The 20,000-nt window shown below is 46.7% G+C and overlaps 2 protein-coding genes across 2 annotated transcripts in view; both read right to left on the bottom strand.

Moving 5' to 3' along the window:
* asph (aspartate beta-hydroxylase) overlaps window positions 1–4,700 on the bottom strand; it is a 29,967-nt gene extending 25,267 nt beyond the window's left edge. Inside the window, exon 1 of the mRNA XM_080524684.1 lies at window positions 4,538–4,700. Coding sequence (XP_080380810.1) covers window positions 4,538–4,577 — 40 coding nt within the window. The 5' untranslated portion in view covers window positions 4,578–4,700. The remainder of the gene's footprint in view (window positions 1–4,537) is intronic.
* An 11,350-nt stretch (window positions 4,701–16,050) lies between these two features.
* Window positions 16,051–20,000, bottom strand: part of ttpa (tocopherol (alpha) transfer protein) — a 6,304-nt gene continuing 2,354 nt past the window's right edge. Inside the window, exons 3-5 of the mRNA XM_080550694.1 lie at window positions 17,950–18,143; window positions 16,946–17,056; window positions 16,051–16,556 (exon numbers count right to left, since the gene is read on the bottom strand). Of these exons, the coding sequence (XP_080406820.1) occupies window positions 16,281–16,556; window positions 16,946–17,056; window positions 17,950–18,143 (581 nt within the window). The 3' untranslated portion in view covers window positions 16,051–16,280. The remainder of the gene's footprint in view (window positions 16,557–16,945; window positions 17,057–17,949; window positions 18,144–20,000) is intronic.

The raw sequence follows: 20,000 nt of genomic DNA, 5'->3' as shown, positions 1-20,000 counted from the left end.
GACACAAACGGACACACACACACATGAACGAACACACACAGACACAAACGGACACACACACACACATGAACGAACACACACAGACACAAACGGACACACACACACATGAAGGAACACACACAGACACAAACGGACACACACACACATGAACGAACACACACAGACACAAACGGACACACACACACATGAACGAACACACACAGACACAAACGGACACACACACACACATGAACGAACACACACAGACACAAACGGACACACACACACATGAACGAACACACACAGACACAAACACACACACACACATGAACGGACACACACAGACACAAACGAACACGCACCGTTCATGTCTGATGAATGTTCCATGTGTAGAGCTCAGCAGGCGATACACTGACTTCCTTTTTAACGAGTAGTTGTTGAGGAAACTCCCCCCTCTCTCTCTTTCTCTCTCTCTCTTTCGCTCTCTCTCTCTCCTGCTTTCTCTGTCTCTCTCTCTCTCTGTCTCTCTCTCTCTCTCTCGCTTTCTCTGTCTCTCTCTCTCTGTCTCTCTCTCTCTCTCTCTCCTGCTTTCTCTGTCTCTCTCTCTCTCTCTCTCTGTCTCTCTCTCTCTGTCTCTCTCTCTCTCTCCTGCTTTCTCTGTCTCTCTCTCTCCTGCTTTCCCTCTCTCTTTCTCCTGCCTTCTCTCTCTCTCCCCTGACGAGCAGGTTTTGTGGGTACACATTGTTCAGTTGGAGCTTACATAAGGCTCCTCAGGAATGTCTCTGCCTTGACACACTCCCCTTTTCTCTCCCTCTCTCAAAAACACGCGCACACACACACACACACACACACGCACACGTACACACACCTGGCACCTTCATATTTGAGGTTTGTGGTCACAGCTACCAGACATCTGAATCAGTAGGATTTAACATCCTCCAGCCTTAACTATAAGCTAAGGCCTGATATCTATAGGCTAAGCTAAAGCCTGATATCTATAGGCTAGGCTAAGGCCTGATATCTATAGGCTAAGCTAAGGTCTGATATCTATAGCATAGGCTAAGCTAAGGTCTGATATCTATAGGCTAGGCTAAGGTCTGATATCTATAGGCTAAGCTAAGGTCTGATATCTATAGGCTAAGGCCTGATATCTATAGGCTAAGGCCTAATATCTATAGGCTAGGCTAAGGTCTGATATCTAGGCTAAGGCCTGATATCTATAGGCTAAGCTACGGTCTGATATCTATAGGCTACGCTAAAGGCTACATGCTGAAACCACAGACAGAAAAGAGAGAGAGGGAGAGAGTGAGAGTAAGAGAGAGAGGGAGGGAGTGAGAGTAAGAGAGAGAGGGAGAGAGAGTGAGTGAGCGAGAGGACACGTCGACAGTAGAGGGTTAACATGCTGAACGCAACCCAGCCCCAGGCGCATGGGGGGGGGGGGCAGACACACACACGTCTGCATGCCTGTTAACTTACCACCACACCAGCAAGTAGGAATGCTACCTATTGTGCTGCCCACAATGCTAGTGGTACTCTATGCAAGCTAACTCTCCTGCTAGCTTTGACTAGGCCTACTAGCTTTACTAACTCATTCAGTGTGAATAAAGTCGCCCAAACTGTCAACATCCTAGAGGGCCACGGGTGACGTTATTCACCTGAATGATGCTGCTTCATTTTGTAGCCAATCAAAGTGTTGTTGCTAGGTTAATTACAGAATAAAACGATCAACAACATTAGAAATGAAGCCATTCAGAAGCAGCAGAGTCAGAAGCGTTGTCTGTTGTGGCTGAGAAGATCATGATAACAAAAAGAAGATGTTTCCATAACAACCTCTGTCTACTCTCTAAACCAAACCGTACGCGTCAGAGAGTCACAACAACAACAAACAGACTCTGGCAGTTAGCTAATAAAAACATTCAACATGTCAACATTCAACAAATTCTAACACACTCATCATTAAGACAACGTTGGTCTTAGTACAGCCTTAACCAGTAACCAGAGTTAGACAGGAGAGGTAAACAGAAGAAACTAAATAAAAGACATTTTCTTCCTCTCTCTAGCTCTGCAACTTCCCATGTGTTCCCTTGTTCTTACAGAAGGTTTAACTTACGGCTACTGCTGTCTAATTGATTCACTCACTGAGACAAACAAAGTACTAAAGTATTTGTACGTCACTTTGGATAAAAGCATCTGTTAAATGACTAAAACATTTATTTTTTTAAACGACTTCCCTGTGTTTAGAGGTTGACACAATAAGGCCATAAAATGCAATGCTGCTTGTCTGAGCAGGCGATCAGGCTTGTCTGAGCAGGCGATCAGGCTAACCTCACACCAACAACACAGCAACACATGCAAGGCGGCGCATCCCTGATGGATGTGGTGTTTAGTTTGGGGGGGGGGGCAGACACTGCAACATCACACAGGTCACACAGGTCCTTTACCGGGCTGCGGCCTTCACCAGAGAGGCTGAGAGGAGGGGGGGCCCTGGGGGAGGCAACGGAGACAGTTGGAAACAGTAGAAAAGAAGAAAAACAAAAACAAAAAAGACAGAAAGTCGGAAAAGTCACTTAGGATATGTGGTTGAATGGTGTTCATATGATCTCTGAGCAGGAGGCTGTGGGGAGCACCACCTCGCATGGGTAGGCCAGCAGTTTTCCTGATTATCTTATATTATATTAATTCACTTGCATGATGATGTAACTTGAAAGCGCAACTAAAGATCAAGAAGAGTCGATAAGGCCACACAGACACATCACAACCTCCCATCATTGACATATCGCTGACTACACACACACACACACACACACACACACACACACACACACACACACACACACACACAGTTGTTCAACTCGTCTCCACCAGCAGCAAGGTAGCGCAGGATACAAATCAATCAGAAAGCGATGATTTAAATGCCGTGTGACACAATCCTGATGACATCACAGGCCTGTAGAATGAGTGATCGGCTCTATGCATGTTATTTCTCTCTGCGCCGTCCAGAACAAGCGGACCTAACCCAGGGGCCAGGGCCAAGGGTCAACACGCATGGAGGGGGCGGGGCGAGGCGTGGTGAAACGCGCGATAAGGTTTGGACATAATGTTCCCGAGTACGTTCCAACCGCTCCGCACACAGCTGGAACACACGGAGCACACAGAGGGCCGACGGATAGTTGTCTGCAACCGCTAGAATGGGATATTCTCATTCTTATATATATATATATATAACTCACATGTTTAGTTTGAGAGTGGATCGGTGACTTGACTTCTCTCTGTCTGTCTCTCTCTGTCTGTCTCTCTCGCTTTGCAGCGCTTCATTCAAAGTCGGAGCGGAGAAAAGTCGCGCTTCTAACAATGCCCGTTAATGGGCCGCGAATCTGAATGATGGGGGGAAATCTACAACCATAGCCTATTAAACCAGGGCTATGCGTCCATGCAGTAAAGCTACTCAACCGACTAGAATGGTGTTTTTGGTTGAATAAGGGTTTGAGGCTGCTGTACTACTGGGAGGCGGGGCAGGTCAGGGTTAGATAGGCTAGAATCCCCCTAACCCGACTAACCCTCTCTGTCACACATGCACTTCTATAGGGCCAGACTTCTCCTAAGGCCACGTGTCATACAGTTAGTGGAGTTCTGCATGGGGAGGGAGACGGGAGACGGGGGGCATGCATTGCATTTAGCATGACTTTGTTCATGAGAAGCGCCCCCCACAGGCTTAGTAAAGGGACGTAGTGAGGCGTCATCCGGGGGGGGGGGGGGTCCAGGCGCCATCGAGGGAGGGTTCTGTATGATAACGTAGAGGTTATGTATGAGAACGTAGAGGTTCTGTATGAGAACGTCCCGGGTTTGGACAGAGCCACGTGTCACCCCTCCCACGTCCACTCTCTATTGACACGTGAGCATTCGGAGGGCTTAGCGACCACAACCAGCCGATGCTCCGCTGTCCCAAGTACACACGCCAGACTGTATTCCCCTGGCCTCGCAGACGGACAACAGAGATCATTTAGACAGGAGAGAGAGAGAGACACCAGGCCAGCCTGATAACATCCTGATAACATCCTGGGTGGAAATGCACCGCGGCCACTCGCGATTTTAATCCCCAAAACGGACCCGACAACCTCCTCTAGCTGAGCCCGATCGCACCTTTCCAAACCTCGCAGGTCCCTCTCTCTCTCTCTCCCTCTCCTCCATCGCCGTGCAACACTGCAGCGATGTAATGGGACACTAATCGACGAAAGCCACCATCGCTATGTAGTCAGGGAGAGAAGCCCTTGTTCTGGGTACAAAGACCCACCGCTGCCGTAGCCCACCGTGCAACACAGGAGTCCATCAGACACACACACACACACACACACACACACACACACGGGGCATTTCGTGGACATTATTACACACAGAGGTTATTTCGCAGTCTAGCAACAATAGCGACCGTGTTCGAACTGCAGTTGCATCGATATAATGGACCGATCTCGCCGCCCGATGAACTTTCCCCGGCCTTGTGTTGGAGGCTGCATGCATCAGAGCCATCATCTGCTGCTGGAATTAAAATTAAACCACCGACCTTTCTTCGACTGGCCTCTGGCGCTCTTCTTCGGTGCCATTGCTGCTTCGGGAGTTTTGGTCGGATTCAGGTAGAAGTGTGTGTGTGTGCGAAATGAGCGACTCACTCTCAATTTCTTGCACTTAAAAAGGTTGGTGGGTAGAAATCAAATCTCTCTGCCCTCAGAAACCGAAGTCCATAGCAACCACGTCCACGTTTGAGTGACTGCGCCCTCGGCCAGTGCCAACCATACCAAGGCCAGGTGGGCGGGGCGAGGGGAGGTACGGGCCAATCAGGTGTCAGAGGTGGAGGTCTTATTCAATCGTGTGGATACCCGCAGGTTCACCACGCCCCCTTTCCTGCCAGTACTGGAACGTGGCAAGATGGTAGAAGCTATCGCGAGAACTCGGGACTCTCACTGTTTTTCTCAGCCCCCTGTAATAGCTCTTTATTACATAACCACGGTAATCGGGGAGTATTTGTGAAGCTCTAATTCGCGTTAGTGTTTAAGTCACCCCCGTAAACGTGTTACGCTGATCCACGCCGTGTTATTGGCGCACGAAATGCGTGAGGATCTCATACGACACTCGCTAACTGTTCAGTGTTCAGTCAGTCAGTCACCGGGACAAAGGCAGCGACGCCAACACAGCTACTGGGACTGCGCCTGCGCACTGCTGCCTCCAGCTTCAAGTGAGGGCAACGGTGTGAAGAAGATGTCCTCCTAAATCACTGCCATCACACGGATGATGCGAGTTTATCATTATAACACAGTAACATAGAACAGACATGTATGTGTGTCTGACGAGCCACAGCGCCTATAGACGCTCATAGTGTTAGGAGGGGAGGGGAGGAGGGGAGGGGAGCGGGGCTGTGGGTTCCAGCTATACATCCCGCTCCTCCCCCCTCCCCTCCCCTCCTCTCCTCTCCTCTCCTCCCCCACGCCATTGTACACATCATGCTTAGCAGACAGGGTGAGTCAGCCCTCCAGACTCGGGGGAGGAGGGGGGGGGGGGGGGGGGTATAGATGGGACCCACTTTGCATGCTTAGCGTCCTCACGGTACGGAGGCCCATAGCAGGCATGTCCCATCTTTAATCCACAATAAAGATGGATTATAATCTAGTAGGTTTTTTTGGGTTGTTTTTTTTGTTAAATAATATAGACATCGTCATATTGATGTGGGGAACTTAGTCTTTTTCTGAAAAAGGAGAAAACTTTACCTGCATACATACATGCTGCAACAACAAAACGAACAATAACCCCAAAAAATCTAAATGACAATTACAACTGTTACTGTTCAATCAATTACAATAACAATTCATAAAACATTTGTTATGAGTCATTTCAGAAGTCAGTGCACGTCTGAGATGCAAATGCATGACTACTTTAACACTCCTTCACAAGTAACACGTCCCTGGATGATATTGTGTTGCATATTTTGTTTCCTATTCATGTTATTATTAAACGTGTATTTAGGCAGGGAGGTCTTACGGTCTCTCTTCCAGAGGAGCCCTGCTTCACAAACATGAGACAGTTCATTAATTACACACCAATTACCCAGTCGTCTCAGTCAAACAACACAATAACATAAATAAAACATGTACACACACGGGAGGGAGTGCTGTTATACTGAATATCAGCACGGCTGTGATTCGGTCGTAGGTACGAGGCCGCAGGCCAACAGTTCTACAGCGCAATGTATTAGTTGAGGGGGGTCAGGGGTCATCTAGGCCAGGGGGCGTCTAGGCCAGGGGTCGTCTAGATCAGGGGGCGTCTAGATCAGGGGCGTCTAGGCCAGGGGTCGTCTAGATCAGGGGCGTCTAGGCCAGGGGGCGTCTAGATCAGGGGCGTCTAGGCCAGGGGGCGTCTAGATCAGGGGCGTCTAGGCCAGGGGGCGTCTAGATCAGGGGGCGTCTAGGCCAGGGGTCATCTAGGTCAGGGGGCGTCTAGGCCAGGGGTCATCTAGGTCAGGGGGCGTCTAGGCCAGGGGGCATCTAGGCCACGGGTCAGAGGTCAGAGCCATTGAAGGTGACCCCAGAGCAATTAGGGGTTCAGTGCCTTGCTCAGGGACACTTCGATACTTGGCTTGCCAGGGATTCGAACCGCTGCAAGCTGCCAACTTTGTGATCATTAGACGCCGGCTCTACCTAAGACAGTCTAGACTGGTATTGTGAAAGTAGGAAGGTTGTGTTGGTGGGGGAGGGGGGTAGGGGGTAGTGTGGTGTGGTCACAGTATGTGGTTGAGCAGGATTTTTAATGCTAAAGCACTTTGAATTGCCCCTGTCGTATGGAATGTGCTATACAAATAAACCTGCCTTGCCAGGATGTGTGTGTGTGTGTGTGTGGGGGGGGGGGTGTGTGTATATGAGATGAGTGAATCGTAGGATGAGTAGGGCGTGGGGGTAAGGGGGGGTTCGTTGTCACCTACTGTATGCATGGGAAACACCTCAGGAGGACAAAAGGCTTGATCCTTCTGTGATCACCCTCCCTCACAGGGGGGGGTCTGTGTGTGTGTGTGTGTCTGTGTGTGTGTGTGTGTGTGTGTGTGTGTCTGTGTGTGTGTGTGTGTCTGTGTGTGTGTGTGTGTGTGTGTGTGTCTGTGTGTCTGTGTGTGCTTAATGCTTATCTGTCCCCACACAGACACACACTGAACACACACCAACAAACCAGGAACTTCAAACTCTTAATGAAATCAACATCCTCGTATTCAGTAACACGGGCTGATCAGGTGTGTAGGGTAGTTATAGAGTGTGTAGGGTAGTTATAGAGTATGTAGGGTAGTTATAGAGTATGTAGGGTAGTTATAGAGTATGTAGGGTAGTTATAGAGTATGTAGTATGTAGTTATAGAGTGTGTAGGGTAGTTATAGAGTATGTAGGGTAGTTATAGAGTGTGTAGGGTAGTTATAGAGTATGTAGGGTAGTTATAGAGTATGTAGGGTAGTTATAGAGTATGTAGGGTAGTTATAGAGTATGTAGGGTAGTTATAGAGTGTGTAGGGTAGTTATAGAGTATGTAGGGTAGTTATAGAGTGTGTAGGGTAGTTATAGAGTATGTAGGGTAGTTATAGAGTGTGTAGGGTAGTTATAGAGTATGTAGGGTAGTTATAGAGTGTGTAGGGTAGTTATAGAGTATGTAGGGTAGTTATAGAGTATGTAGGGTAGTTATAGAGTATGTCGTTATAGAGTATGTAGGGTAGTTATAGAGTATGTAGGGTAGTTATAGAGTATGTAGGGTAGTTATAGAGTATGTAGGGTAGTTATAGAGTATGTAGGGTAGTTATAGAGTATGTAGGGTAGTTATAGAGTATGTAGGGTAGTTATAGAGTGTGTAGTTATAGAGTATGTAGGGTAGTTATAGAGTATGTAGGGTAGTTATAGAGTGTGTAGGGTAGTTATAGAGTATGTAGGGTAGTTATAGAGTGTGTAGGGTAGTTATAGAGTATGTAGTTATAGAGTATGTAGGGTAGTTAAAGAGTATGTAGGGTAGTTATAGAGTATGTAGTTATAGAGTATGTAGTTATAGAGTATGTCGTTATAGAGTATGTAGGGTAGTTATAGAGTATGTAGGGTAGTTATAGAGTGTGTAGGGTAGTTATAGAGTGTGTAGGGTAGTTATAGAGTATGTAGGGTAGTTATAGAGTATGTAGGGTAGTTATAGAGTATGTAGGGTAGTTATAGAGTGTGTAGGGTAGTTATAGAGTATGTAGGGTAGTTATAGAGTATGTAGGGTAGTTATAGAGTATGTAGGGTAGTTATAGAGTATGTAGGGTAGTTATAGAGTATGTAGGGTAGTTATAGAGTGTGTAGGGTAGTTATAGAGTATGTAGGGTAGTTATAGAGTGTGTAGGGTAGTTATAGAGTATGTAGGGTAGTTATAGAGTATGTAGGGTAGTTATAGAGTATGTAGTTATAGAGTATGTAGTTATAGAGTATGTAGGGTAGTTATAGAGTATGTAGGGTAGTTATAGAGTATGTAGTTATAGAGTATGTAGTTATAGAGTATGTAGGGTAGTTATAGAGTATGTAGTTATAGAGTATGTAGTTATAGAGTATGTCGTTATAGAGTATGTAGGGTAGTTATAGAGTATGTAGGGTAGTTATAGAGTATGTAGGGTAGTTATAGAGTATGTAGGGTAGTTATAGAGTATGTAGTTATAGAGTATGTAGGGTAGTTATAGAGTATGTAGTTATAGAGTATGTAGTTATAGAGTATGTCGTTATAGAGTATGTAGGGTAGTTATAGAGTATGTAGGGTAGTTATAGAGTATGTAGGGTAGTTATAGAGTATGTAGGGTAGTTATAGAGTGTGTAGGGTAGTTATAGAGTGTGTAGGGTAGTTATAGAGTGTGTAGGGTAGTTATAGAGTATGTAGGGTAGTTATAGAGTATGTAGGGTAGTTATAGAGTATGTAGGGTAGTTATAGAGTATGTAGGGTAGTTATAGAGTATGTAGGGTAGTTATAGAGTGTGTAGGGTAGTTATAGAGTATGTAGGGTAGTTATAGAGTGTGTAGGGTAGTTATAGAGTATGTAGGGTAGTTATAGAGTGTGTAGGGTAGTTATAGAGTATGTAGGGTAGTTATAGAGTGTGTAGGGTAGTTATAGAGTATGTAGGGTAGTTATAGAGTATGTAGGGTAGTTATAGAGTATGTCGTTATAGAGTATGTAGGGTAGTTATAGAGTATGTAGGGTAGTTATAGAGTATGTAGGGTAGTTATAGAGTATGTAGTTATAGAGTATGTAGGGTAGTTAAAGAGTATGTAGGGTAGTTATAGAGTATGTAGTTATAGAGTATGTAGTTATAGAGTATGTCGTTATAGAGTATGTAGGGTAGTTATAGAGTATGTAGGGTAGTTATAGAGTATGTAGGGTAGTTATAGAGTATGTAGGGTAGTTATAGAGTGTGTAGGGTAGTTATAGAGTGTGTAGGGTAGTTATAGAGTGTGTAGGGTAGTTATAGAGTATGTAGGGTAGTTATAGAGTATGTAGGGTAGTTATAGAGTGAGTAGGGTAGTTATAGAGTATGTAGGGTAGTTATAGAGTATGTAGGGTAGTTATAGAGTATGTAGGGTAGTTATAGAGTATGTAGGGTAGTTATAGAGTATGTAGTATGTAGTTACAGAGTGTGTAGGGCAGTTATAGAGTATGTAGGGTAGTTATAGAGTGTGTAGGGTAGTTATAGAGTATGTAGGGTAGTTATAGAGTGTGTAGGGTAGTTATAGAGTATGTAGGGTAGTTATAGAGTATGTAGTTATAGAGTATGTAGTTATAGAGTATGTAGGGTAGTTATAGAGTATGTAGGGTAGTTATAGAGTATGTAGTTATAGAGTATGTAGTTATAGAGTATGTAGGGTAGTTATAGAGTATGTAGTTATAGAGTATGTAGTTATAGAGTATGTCGTTATAGAGTATGTAGGGTAGTTATAGAGTATGTAGGGTAGTTATAGAGTATGTAGGGTAGTTATAGAGTATGTAGGGTAGTTATAGAGTGTGTAGGGTAGTTATAGAGTATGTAGGGTAGTTATAGAGTATGTAGTTATAGAGTATGTAGGGTAGTTATAGAGTATGTAGGGTAGTTATAGAGTGTGTAGGGTAGTTATAGAGTGTGTAGGGTAGTTATAGAGTGTGTAGGGTAGTTATAGAGTATGTAGGGTAGTTATAGAGTATGTAGTATGTAGTTATAGAGTGTGTAGGGTAGTTATAGAGTGTGTAGGGTAGTTATAGAGTATGTAGGGTAGTTATAGAGTGTGTAGGGTAGTTATAGAGTGTGTAGGGTAGTTATAGAGTATGTAGGGTAGTTATAGAGTGTGTAGGGTAGTTATAGAGTATGTAGGGTAGTTATAGAGTGTGTAGGGTAGTTATAGAGTATGTAGGGTAGTTATAGAGTATGTAGGGTAGTTATAGAGTGTGTAGGGTAGTTATAGAGTATGTAGGGTAGTTATAGAGTATGTAGGGTAGTTATAGAGTGTGTAGGGTAGTTATAGAGTGTGTAGGGTAGTTATAGAGTGTGTAGGGTAGTTATAGAGTATGTAGGGTAGTTATAGAGTGTGTAGGGTAGTTATAGAGTGTGTAGGGTAGTTATAGAGTATGTAGGGTAGTTATAGAGTATGTAGGGTAGTTATAGAGTATGTAGTTATAGAGTATGTAGGGTAGTTATAGAGTATGTAGGGTAGTTATAGAGTATGTAGTTATAGAGTATGTAGTATGTAGTTATAGAGTGTGTAGGGTAGTTATAGAGTGTGTAGGGTAGTTATAGAGTGTGTAGGGTAGTTATAGAGTATGTAGGGTAGTTATAGAGTGTGTAGGGTAGTTATAGAGTGTGTAGGGTAGTTATAGAGTATGTAGGGTAGTTATAGAGTATGTAGGGTAGTTATAGAGTGTGTAGGGTAGTTATAGAGTGTGTAGGGTAGTTATAGAGTGTGTAGGGTAGTTATAGAGTGTGTAGGGTAGTTATAGAGTATGTAGTTATAGAGTATGTAGGGTAGTTATAGAGTATGTAGGGTAGTTATAGAGTGTGTAGGGTAGTTATAGAGTGTGTAGGGTAGTTATAGAGTATGTAGGGTAGTTATAGAGTATGTAGGGTAGTTATAGAGTGTGTAGGGTAGTTATAGAGTGTGTAGGGTAGTTATAGAGTGTGTAGGGTAGTTATAGAGTATGTAGGGTAGTTATAGAGTGTGTAGGGTAGTTATAGAGTGTGTAGGGTAGTTATAGAGTGTGTAGGGTAGTTATAGAGTGTGTAGGGTAGTTATAGAGTATGTAGGGTAGTTATAGAGTATGTAGGGTAGTTATAGAGTGTGTAGGGTAGTTATAGAGTGTGTAGGGTAGTTATAGAGTGTGTAGGGTAGTTATAGAGTATGTAGGGTAGTTATAGAGTATGTAGTATGTAGTTATAGAGTGTGTAGGGTAGTTATAGAGTATGTAGGGTAGTTATAGAGTGTGTAGGGTAGTTATAGAGTATGTAGGGTAGTTATAGAGTGTGTAGGGTAGTTATAGAGTGTGTAGGGTAGTTATAGAGTATGTAGGGTAGTTATAGAGTATGTAGGGTAGTTATAGAGTATGTAGGGTAGTTATAGAGTATGTAGGGTAGTTATAGAGTATGTAGTTATAGAGTATGTAGGGTAGTTATAGAGTGTGTAGGGTAGTTATAGAGTGTGTAGGGTAGTTATAGAGTATGTAGGGTAGTTATAGAGTATGTAGGGTAGTTATAGAGTATGTAGGGTAGTTATAGAGTATGTAGTTATAGAGTATGTAGGGTAGTTATAGAGTATGTAGGGTAGTTATAGAGTATGTAGGGTAGTTATAGAGTGTGTAGGGTAGTTATAGAGTATGTAGTTATAGAGTATGTAGGGTAGTTATAGAGTATGTAGGGTAGTTATAGAGTATGTAGGGTAGTTATAGAGTATGTAGTTATAGAGTATGTAGGGTAGTTATAGAGTATGTAGGGTAGTTATAGAGTATGTAGGGTAGTTATAGAGTATGTAGGGTAGTTATAGAGTGTGTAGGGTAGTTATAGAGTATGTAGTTATAGAGTGTGTAGGGTAGTTATAGAGTATGTAGGGTAGTTATAGAGTATGTAGGGTAGTTATAGAGTGTGTAGGGTAGTTATAGAGTGTGTAGGGTAGTTATAGAGTATGTAGGGTAGTTATAGAGTGTGTAGGGTAGTTATAGAGTATGTAGGGTAGTTATAGAGTATGTAGGGTAGTTATAGAGTATGTAGTTATAGAGTATGTAGGGTAGTTATAGAGTATGTAGTTATAGAGTATGTAGGGTAGTTATAGAGTGTGTAGGGTAGTTATAGAGTATGTAGGGTAGTTATAGAGTATGTAGGGTAGTTATAGAGTATGTAGGGTAGTTATAGAGTATGTAGGGTAGTTATAGAGTGTGTAGGGTAGTTATAGAGTGTGTAGGGTAGTTATAGAGTATGTAGGGTAGTTATAGAGTATGTAGGGTAGTTATAGAGTATATAGGGTAGTTATAGAGTATGTAGGGTAGTTATAGAGTATGTAGGGTAGTTATAGAGTATGTAGGGTAGTTATAGAGTATGTAGTTATAGAGTATGTAGGGTAGTTATAGAGTGTGTAGGGTAGTTAAATACGTTGGTGAAAAGGGGAACAAGTCGGCAACCAATCCAAATGACTTTTATTCTGAAAAAAATGTGAATCAATTTCAACATTGTTGAAAATCAATGACACACTCGCACACAACTAGCCAGTTGATGTCAACAACGTTGACGTTTATTTCTATTTTTCAGAATAAAAGTCCAAGTCGGTTGCCGACTTGTTCCCTCTTTCGCCAGCTGCTGTCCCATATTTTCGACACACAGAGCGGAACATGGTTTGCTTAAGGAGAGTGACTGCTTCACACATGTACAGTCTGACGAGATCATCTGCCTCTTCTGAATAATTACTGAATTAATAAATGTGTGAAGACCCCCCCTCTACCTCCCCCAGCCTCCCCTGGTGTTCTACCTCCCCCAGCCTCCCCTGGTGTTCTACCTCCCCCAGCCTCCCCTGGTGTTCTACCTCCCCCAGCCTCCCCTGGTGTTCTACCTCCCCCAGCCTCCCCTGGTGTTCTACCTCCCCCAGCCTCCCCTGGTGTTCTACCTCCCCCAGCCTCCCCTGGTGTTCTACCTCCCCCAGCCTCCCCTGGTGTTCTACCTCCCCCAGCCTCCCCTGGTGTTCTACCTCCCCCAGCCTCCCCTGGTGTTCTACCTCCCACAGCCTCCCCTGGTGTTCTACCTCCCCCAGCCTCCCCTGGTGTTCTACCTCCCCCAGCCTCCCCTGGTGTTCTACCTCCCCCAGCCTCCCCTGGTGTTCTACCTCCCCCAGAGTATGACAGCATAGATAACAGGAGGCTCTCACAGCACAGCAGATGGAGGTTTCTCACATACATGTTCTACTATGGTGGCCTGTCTGTCTGTCTGTCTGTCTGTCTGTCTGTCGGTCTGCCTGTCTGTCTGTCTGTCTGTCTGTCTGTCTGTCTGTCTGTCTGTCTGCCTGTCTGTCTGTCTGTCTGTCTGTCTCTCTGTCTGTCTGTCTGTCTGTCTGTCTGTCTGCCTGTCTGTCTGTCTGTCTGTCTGTCGGTCTGCCTGTCTGTCTGTCTGTCTGTCTGTCTGTCGGTCTGCCTGTCTGTCTGTCTGTCTGTCTGTCTGTCGGTCTGCCTGTCTGTCTGTCTGTCTGTCTGTCTGTCTGTCTGTCGGACAGAGAGAGAGAGAGAGAGAGACAGACACACTAGACAGACACACTAGACGGGCAGACAGGCAGACAGACAGACAGACAGCTAGATAGGTTACTCATCAGTCCAACTATAGTCTTCTAGTGTAGTCAGGTGACATGGCGCTAGATGGCCACTAGGGGGCAGAGAGAGAGATAGAGAGAGAGGCTACTGATGTTTTACCCAGACTCGCTGTGCCTGATTCTCTCCACCAGGTGGCGCCACATGACCAGTAGAGAAGACACACAACAACAACCTGAGCATTCTGACCACTCCCACTACAACAACCTGTTCACCTGCCCACTACCTCTACACCAACTAGTCCTGTTCACCTGCCCACTACCTCTACACCAACTAGTCCTGTTCACCTGCCCACTACCTCTACACCAACTAGTCCTGTTCACCTGCCCACTACCTCTACACCAACTAGTCCTGTTCACCTGCCCACTACCTCTACAGTGGAGGTTGAAATCAGAGGACGGGGGGGGAGAGGCTAGTGGGGGTAGAAATCGGAGGCCAGGCTCATCGTAAAGCATAGAAGGAAAGATACCATTCCTCATTCCGTTCCGTGTGTTAGGATGAGCCCTGGTCAGCTGACAGCCCACAACCACCTGACCTGCTCCCCTGACGACATCACAGCTCCGTTTCCTCCTCTGACTCACCTGGACAGGTAAGGGGACGTCTCACACGCTTCATTTGACTGACACCTGTACCTGTCCTCTAGAACAGACACACATGACACACCTGTCCTCTAGAACATTTAGGTTTCTAAACAGATTCAGAACACTGAATGTGTTCACCAGCATGAATACCACCCAGTTACAAAGTTACAGTACGTTCATGTTTTTATTAAAATATTAAAATGCATTATACAATTCACAGGGGGTTTCGTAACATTCAAAAGCGTCCATACAACTGTTCAATCAGTGATTTTTCATTATATTATATTATTACTACTACTATTCTACTATTACTACTTCTACTACCATCACTACACACAATCATCATAAATATACACAACCATATACAGTATCTCTCATAGGAGGAAGTAACAGGCTGCGGTATGTGTGTGTGTTGAGCAGGAGCCTGCCTGGTGCAAGGCTTACACAAGCTCCTGTGCCCCACCGCAGGTTCCCTGAGCCAGGCTCTGCCATTGGTCACCCAGCTGAGCCAGGCTCTGCCATTGGTCAACCAGCTGTGGGGTAACTAGGAAGGACGTGGGGCAGCTGTGGGGCAACTCGCCCTGATCCAGGATGGACGGATGAGGAAATGTCACCCAAACAAAAACACCCAACAACAAAACAACAACGAACATGTCCAACGTTTAGAAAAAACAACACTCTGGTCTTTGTACATGAACCCTAAACAAACAGACAGATGACACATGAGGGAATCATGAAACGTGATATGATGATGAAATCATCTGGTCCGACAGGGGAGGGAGGGAGGGGGGAGGGCAGCCAACAGGGCCAGGGGTCAGGGGTCACTGCGGTGTTTACACACCAGAAACCGGAGCAAAAGTCCAGCGGGAGACAGAGGGTGCGTTCTTAAATACGCTCTGGAAATCTGATCAGCACTCATGGAATGCCTCTATGACGTTTTGAACCCAGTGTACGCTCCGGTGCTCTCAGAGCGAATTTACGAACGCACCCAGAGAGAGAGAGAGATAGGGGGGAGAGAGAGAAAGGGGGGTAGAGAGAGAGAGAGAGAGAGAGAGAGAGAGAGGACTTTTGAACTGTGAGGAGAGGATAATGTCTAGACAAGAGCCGGTACCAACACACAGACACACAGACACACAGACACAGAGACACACAGACACACAGACACACAGACAGAGACACAGACATATCTGCTTCAACAGACATGATCTATAATCATAAACATCTATAACCTTGTATAAAGGCGGTTCCCTAATGAGATGATCTGTCTGTTCTTCATAGTCACCATGGCAACTCATCATCACGATTAAAAACACTTATTAATATACAAATGTATTATATACTGTTAATACAGCAAATAATAATAACAAATAAACCAAAACAAATTAAACAGACAGTAATAAGGTATTCACACATTCATAGAAATTGATAAAAAAGCTTTTCAAGGTGGAGCTGGGCTCCTAGTTGTAACATGTAAAGAGTTGTAACTAGTCAACTAAAGAGTTGAGATGGTAAACTCACTCACTAAAACACCCATCCCTGCCCCCTCCCTCCCCCCTACTCCCCCATCTCCCTCCCCCCTACTCCCCCATCTCCCTCCCCCCTACCTCCCGTCTACTCCCCCATCTCCCACACTCGGGGGGGGGGGGGGGGAATAAGCTGCTGGACATGGGCTTCAATAAGCCGCTGTGACTGGTGCACTCTGGGACATGTAGTTCAAAGTCAGCAGGAGCTGTAGCATGTAGCATGGTCGAGTTGAGGTCCAGGTGCATTCTGGGACGTGTAGCACATCCGTGGTCCGTATTAAGCAGTTAGGAGCTGGGGTGCTGCAGGACGGTGGAGTTGAGAGGTGCATTCTGGGACGTGTAGCACGTCCGTGGTCCGTATTAAGCAGTTAGGAGCTGGGGTGCTGCAGGACGGTGGAGTTGAGAGGTGCATTCTGGGACGTGTAGTCCGTGGTCTGGGGGGGCTCCTCCTCCTCCTCCTCCTCCGTGGCGGCGGGGTCGATGGAGAGGCGGGTCAGGTGGTCCTCTGAGCGCAGGACGTGATTGGTCCACTCCTGACACACCTCCTCCACGCCAGGCCCCTCCCCCCCGTACTCCGGGGGCAGGATGTGGGAGGGGAAGTAGTCGCTCAGCGTGCTGCAGAAGCTGCTGCCATGGACGTGGATCTGAAGGGAGGGGAGAGGAGAGGAGAGGAGGAGGGGGGGGGGAGGAGGGGGGGGGGAGAGGAGGGGAGAGGAGGGGAGAGGAGGAGGGGTGGGAGAGGAGGGGAGAGGAGGAGGGGGGGGGAGAGGAGGGGAGAGGAGGGGAGAGGAGGGGGGGGGGAGGAGGGGAGAGGAGGGGGGGGAGGAGGAGGGGGGGGAGGAGGGGAGAGGAGAGGAGGGGAGGAGGGGGGGGGAGTATTAACATCATCATCACCACCATCAGGATTAGTTCAGCTTCTATTCTGACGCATTTTATATTAACAGTAACATCATCTTCATCATAATCATCATAATCATCTTCAGCCACATAGACAACCACACACACACACACACACACACACACAGCCACTGACCCTCCTCTTGATCTTGTCAGGCAGGAAGGGGCGGATCATGGCGAAGACGGGTGTGAAGAACATGGGCTCGTTGACCAGGTGGATCCCCCGCACCTTCAGAGGGAACGAGTCCTGGGGAGGCAACATGGCCGACAAGAAGAGACAGAGAGAGACAGAGAGAGGGAGAGAGGGAGAGAGACAGAGAGAGACAGAGAGACAGAGAGAGAGACACAAACAGAGAGACAGAGAGAGAGACACAAACAGAGACAAGATGGCTGACAAGAAGAGACAGAGAGAGGGAGAGAGAGAGAGACAGAGAGACAGAGAGAGAGACACAAACAGAGAGACAGAGAGAGGGAGAGAGAGAGAGACAGAGAGACAGAGAGAGACACAAACAGAGAGACAGAGAGAGGGAGAGAGAGAGAGACAGAGAGACAGAGACAGAGAGAGAGACCCAAACAGAGAGACAGAGAGACAGAGAGAGAGACACAAACAGAGAGACAGAGAGAGGGAGAGAGAGACAGAGAGAGAGAGACAGAGAGAGAGACACAAACAGAGAGACGGAGAGAGAGAGACAGAGAGAGAGAGAGACAGAGAGACAGAGAGAGACACAAACAGAGAGACAGAGAGACAGAGAGAGAGACACAAACAGAGAGACAGAGAGAGAGACACAAACAGAGAGACAGAGAGAGAGACACAAACAGAGACAAGATTGCCGACAACGCCATCGTTACAAACTCTGTCTTCTAACGGAACGGTATCAACACACATTACAATTACAACCCCCCCTCTCCCTCCCCACCCCCCCCCACCCCCGTCCTCCGCCCAGCCTCCCCTGGGACCTAGTGGCTGTAGTCAGAGACCCCAGATCCCCCCCACCTCTCTCTCTCTATCCCTCCCTCCCTCCCTCTCTCCCTCCCACCCTCTCTCTCTATCTCCCTCTCCCTCCCTATCTCTCTCTCTCCCTCCCTCTCTCTTCCTCTCTATTGCTCTCCCTCCCCCCCCACCCCCCTCCCCAGTCTTACCGCGAGCACAGAGGAGATCCTCTTGGCCAGGGAGGGGTTGATCTGGAGGGCGTGGCCAAAGCTCCACCCCTGGAGGTCAAAGATCACCTTCAGGCCGCTCCTCTGGGTCTCCGTCTCCATGACGATCAGCTCAGACGTGATCAGGCTGACCCGGAACACCTCGTACGCAGAGAAGTCCTTAGGGTTCCACTGTCCTGGGGGAGGGAGGGGGGAGGAGGGGAGGGGGGAGGAGGAGGGTTAGAACACCTCGTATGCAGAGAAGTCCTTAGGGTTCCACTGTCCTGGGGGAGGGAGGGGGGAGGAGGGGAGGGGGGAGGGAGGGGGGAGGAGGAGGGTTAGAACACCTCGTACGCAGAGAAGTCCTTAGGGTTCCACTGTCCTGGGGGAGGGAGGGGGGAGGAGGAGGGGAGGGGGGAGGAGGGAGGGAGGGGAGAGGGAGGGTTAGCAGGAGGGATATCAGGGGAGGCTGGTGGAGGTAGACATCGGAGGAACGGCCGTTGGGAGGAACGGATGTGAGACATGTCTCACTCCGTTAGGATGTCTATTGCGTCTATGAGCCCCGTCCTCCCATTTCTACCCCCGCCAGCCTCCCCCGGTGGAGGTCAGGGTCAGACGCATTGACGAACCATTGTCAACCATCGAGACAGAGAGAGAGAGAGAGAGAGAGAGAGAGAGAGAGAGAGAGAGACACAGGAACACAGAGAGAGACAGAGAGAGAGAGACAGAGAGAGAGACACAGGAACACAGAGAGAGACAGAGAGAGAGAGACAGAGAGAGAGAGAGAGAGAGAGACAGGAACACAGAGAGAGACAGAGAGAGAGACAGAGAGAGAGAGAGACACAGGAACACAGAGAGAGACAGAGAGGGAGGAGAGAGAGACAGTTTATTTTAGCTTTATCCTGTTTTTTTCTCTCTCAAGTTTCCAGATTGACTAAGAGACAAGAGAACACATCCAGGCTGGGCTGGGCGGGTCGACACCAGAACACCAGAGTTGAATCAGACCCTTCTAGATGCTTCTATAGATCAGCCACGGCAGAAGGAACAGAGTAGCTGTCCTCGGAGAACGTGTTTGTAGTAATGCGTGGAACGAGGAATGGAATGAGGAACAGAGTTTGATACCATCACTCAAACTGTTCCTGGTTCCATGACTTCTATAAGACTCAGACAGACAGGAGACTGACAGGCAGGCAGACAGACAGGAGACTGACAGGGGTGTTGGTCAGCCATTGTATGTGTCTCTGTCCCTCAGAGTTCATAGGTCAGAGAACCGGTTCGGAACGGGCTCTCACAACACTCTCCTTCTGTCCTCCTCCAGACTGGCTGACAGATGGGGGGGGGGGAGAGAGAGAGAGAGGGAGAGAGAGAGAGAGAGAGAGAGAGAGAGGGAGAGAGAGAGAGAGAGAGAGAGAGGGGGGGGGAGAGAGAGAGAGAGAGAGAGGGGGGGAGGGAGAGAGAGAGAGAGAGAGGGGGGGGGAGAGAGAGAGAGAGAGAGAGAGAGAGAGAGAGAGGGGGGGGAGGGAGAGACTGCCAGTGACCCCGGGCCGGAGAACAGATGACCTCCTGCTACGACTGGAGGACTGATGACTCACTTACTTAGTCATGTATTGATTGTAAGACGCTTTGGAATAAGACAAAGACGAAATGTAGACCACAGGGACAGAGAGAGAGAGAGAGACAGAGAGAGAGAGAGAGACACATAGACAGGGTATCCGCGGTGTCTTGAAAAGTATTAAAAGTTGATAAATCATTTTTGGGAAAATCAAGACCCTTAATAAGTATTAAAAAGTCTTATCACGATTTTATGAGGTCTTGAATTTTGTAGGTATTTTTCTGAATTAGACTCTGTCCAAAGAGTTTGAGTCCTAAAAACTTTTAGTAAAAGTTCGTGAATGTATTAGTTTTATTCAAAAAACAAAGATGAACCGGAAATGGTGTTGTATGATAGTGGTCTAGTCTATTTCTAGAGGTCTGGAACAATATTGACAAGGTCTTTAAAAAGTCTTAGAAAGGTATTGAAATGAACCTCAAGATTCCTGTATATACCCTGATAG

This window comes from Nansenia antarctica (assembly GCF_963989245.1).
Source record: "Nansenia antarctica genome assembly, chromosome: 2".
Taxonomy (NCBI): Eukaryota; Metazoa; Chordata; class Actinopteri; order Argentiniformes; family Microstomatidae; genus Nansenia; species Nansenia antarctica.
The sequence above is the reverse complement of the archived record's forward strand: the minus strand, read 5'-3'. Positions and strand labels throughout refer to the sequence as shown.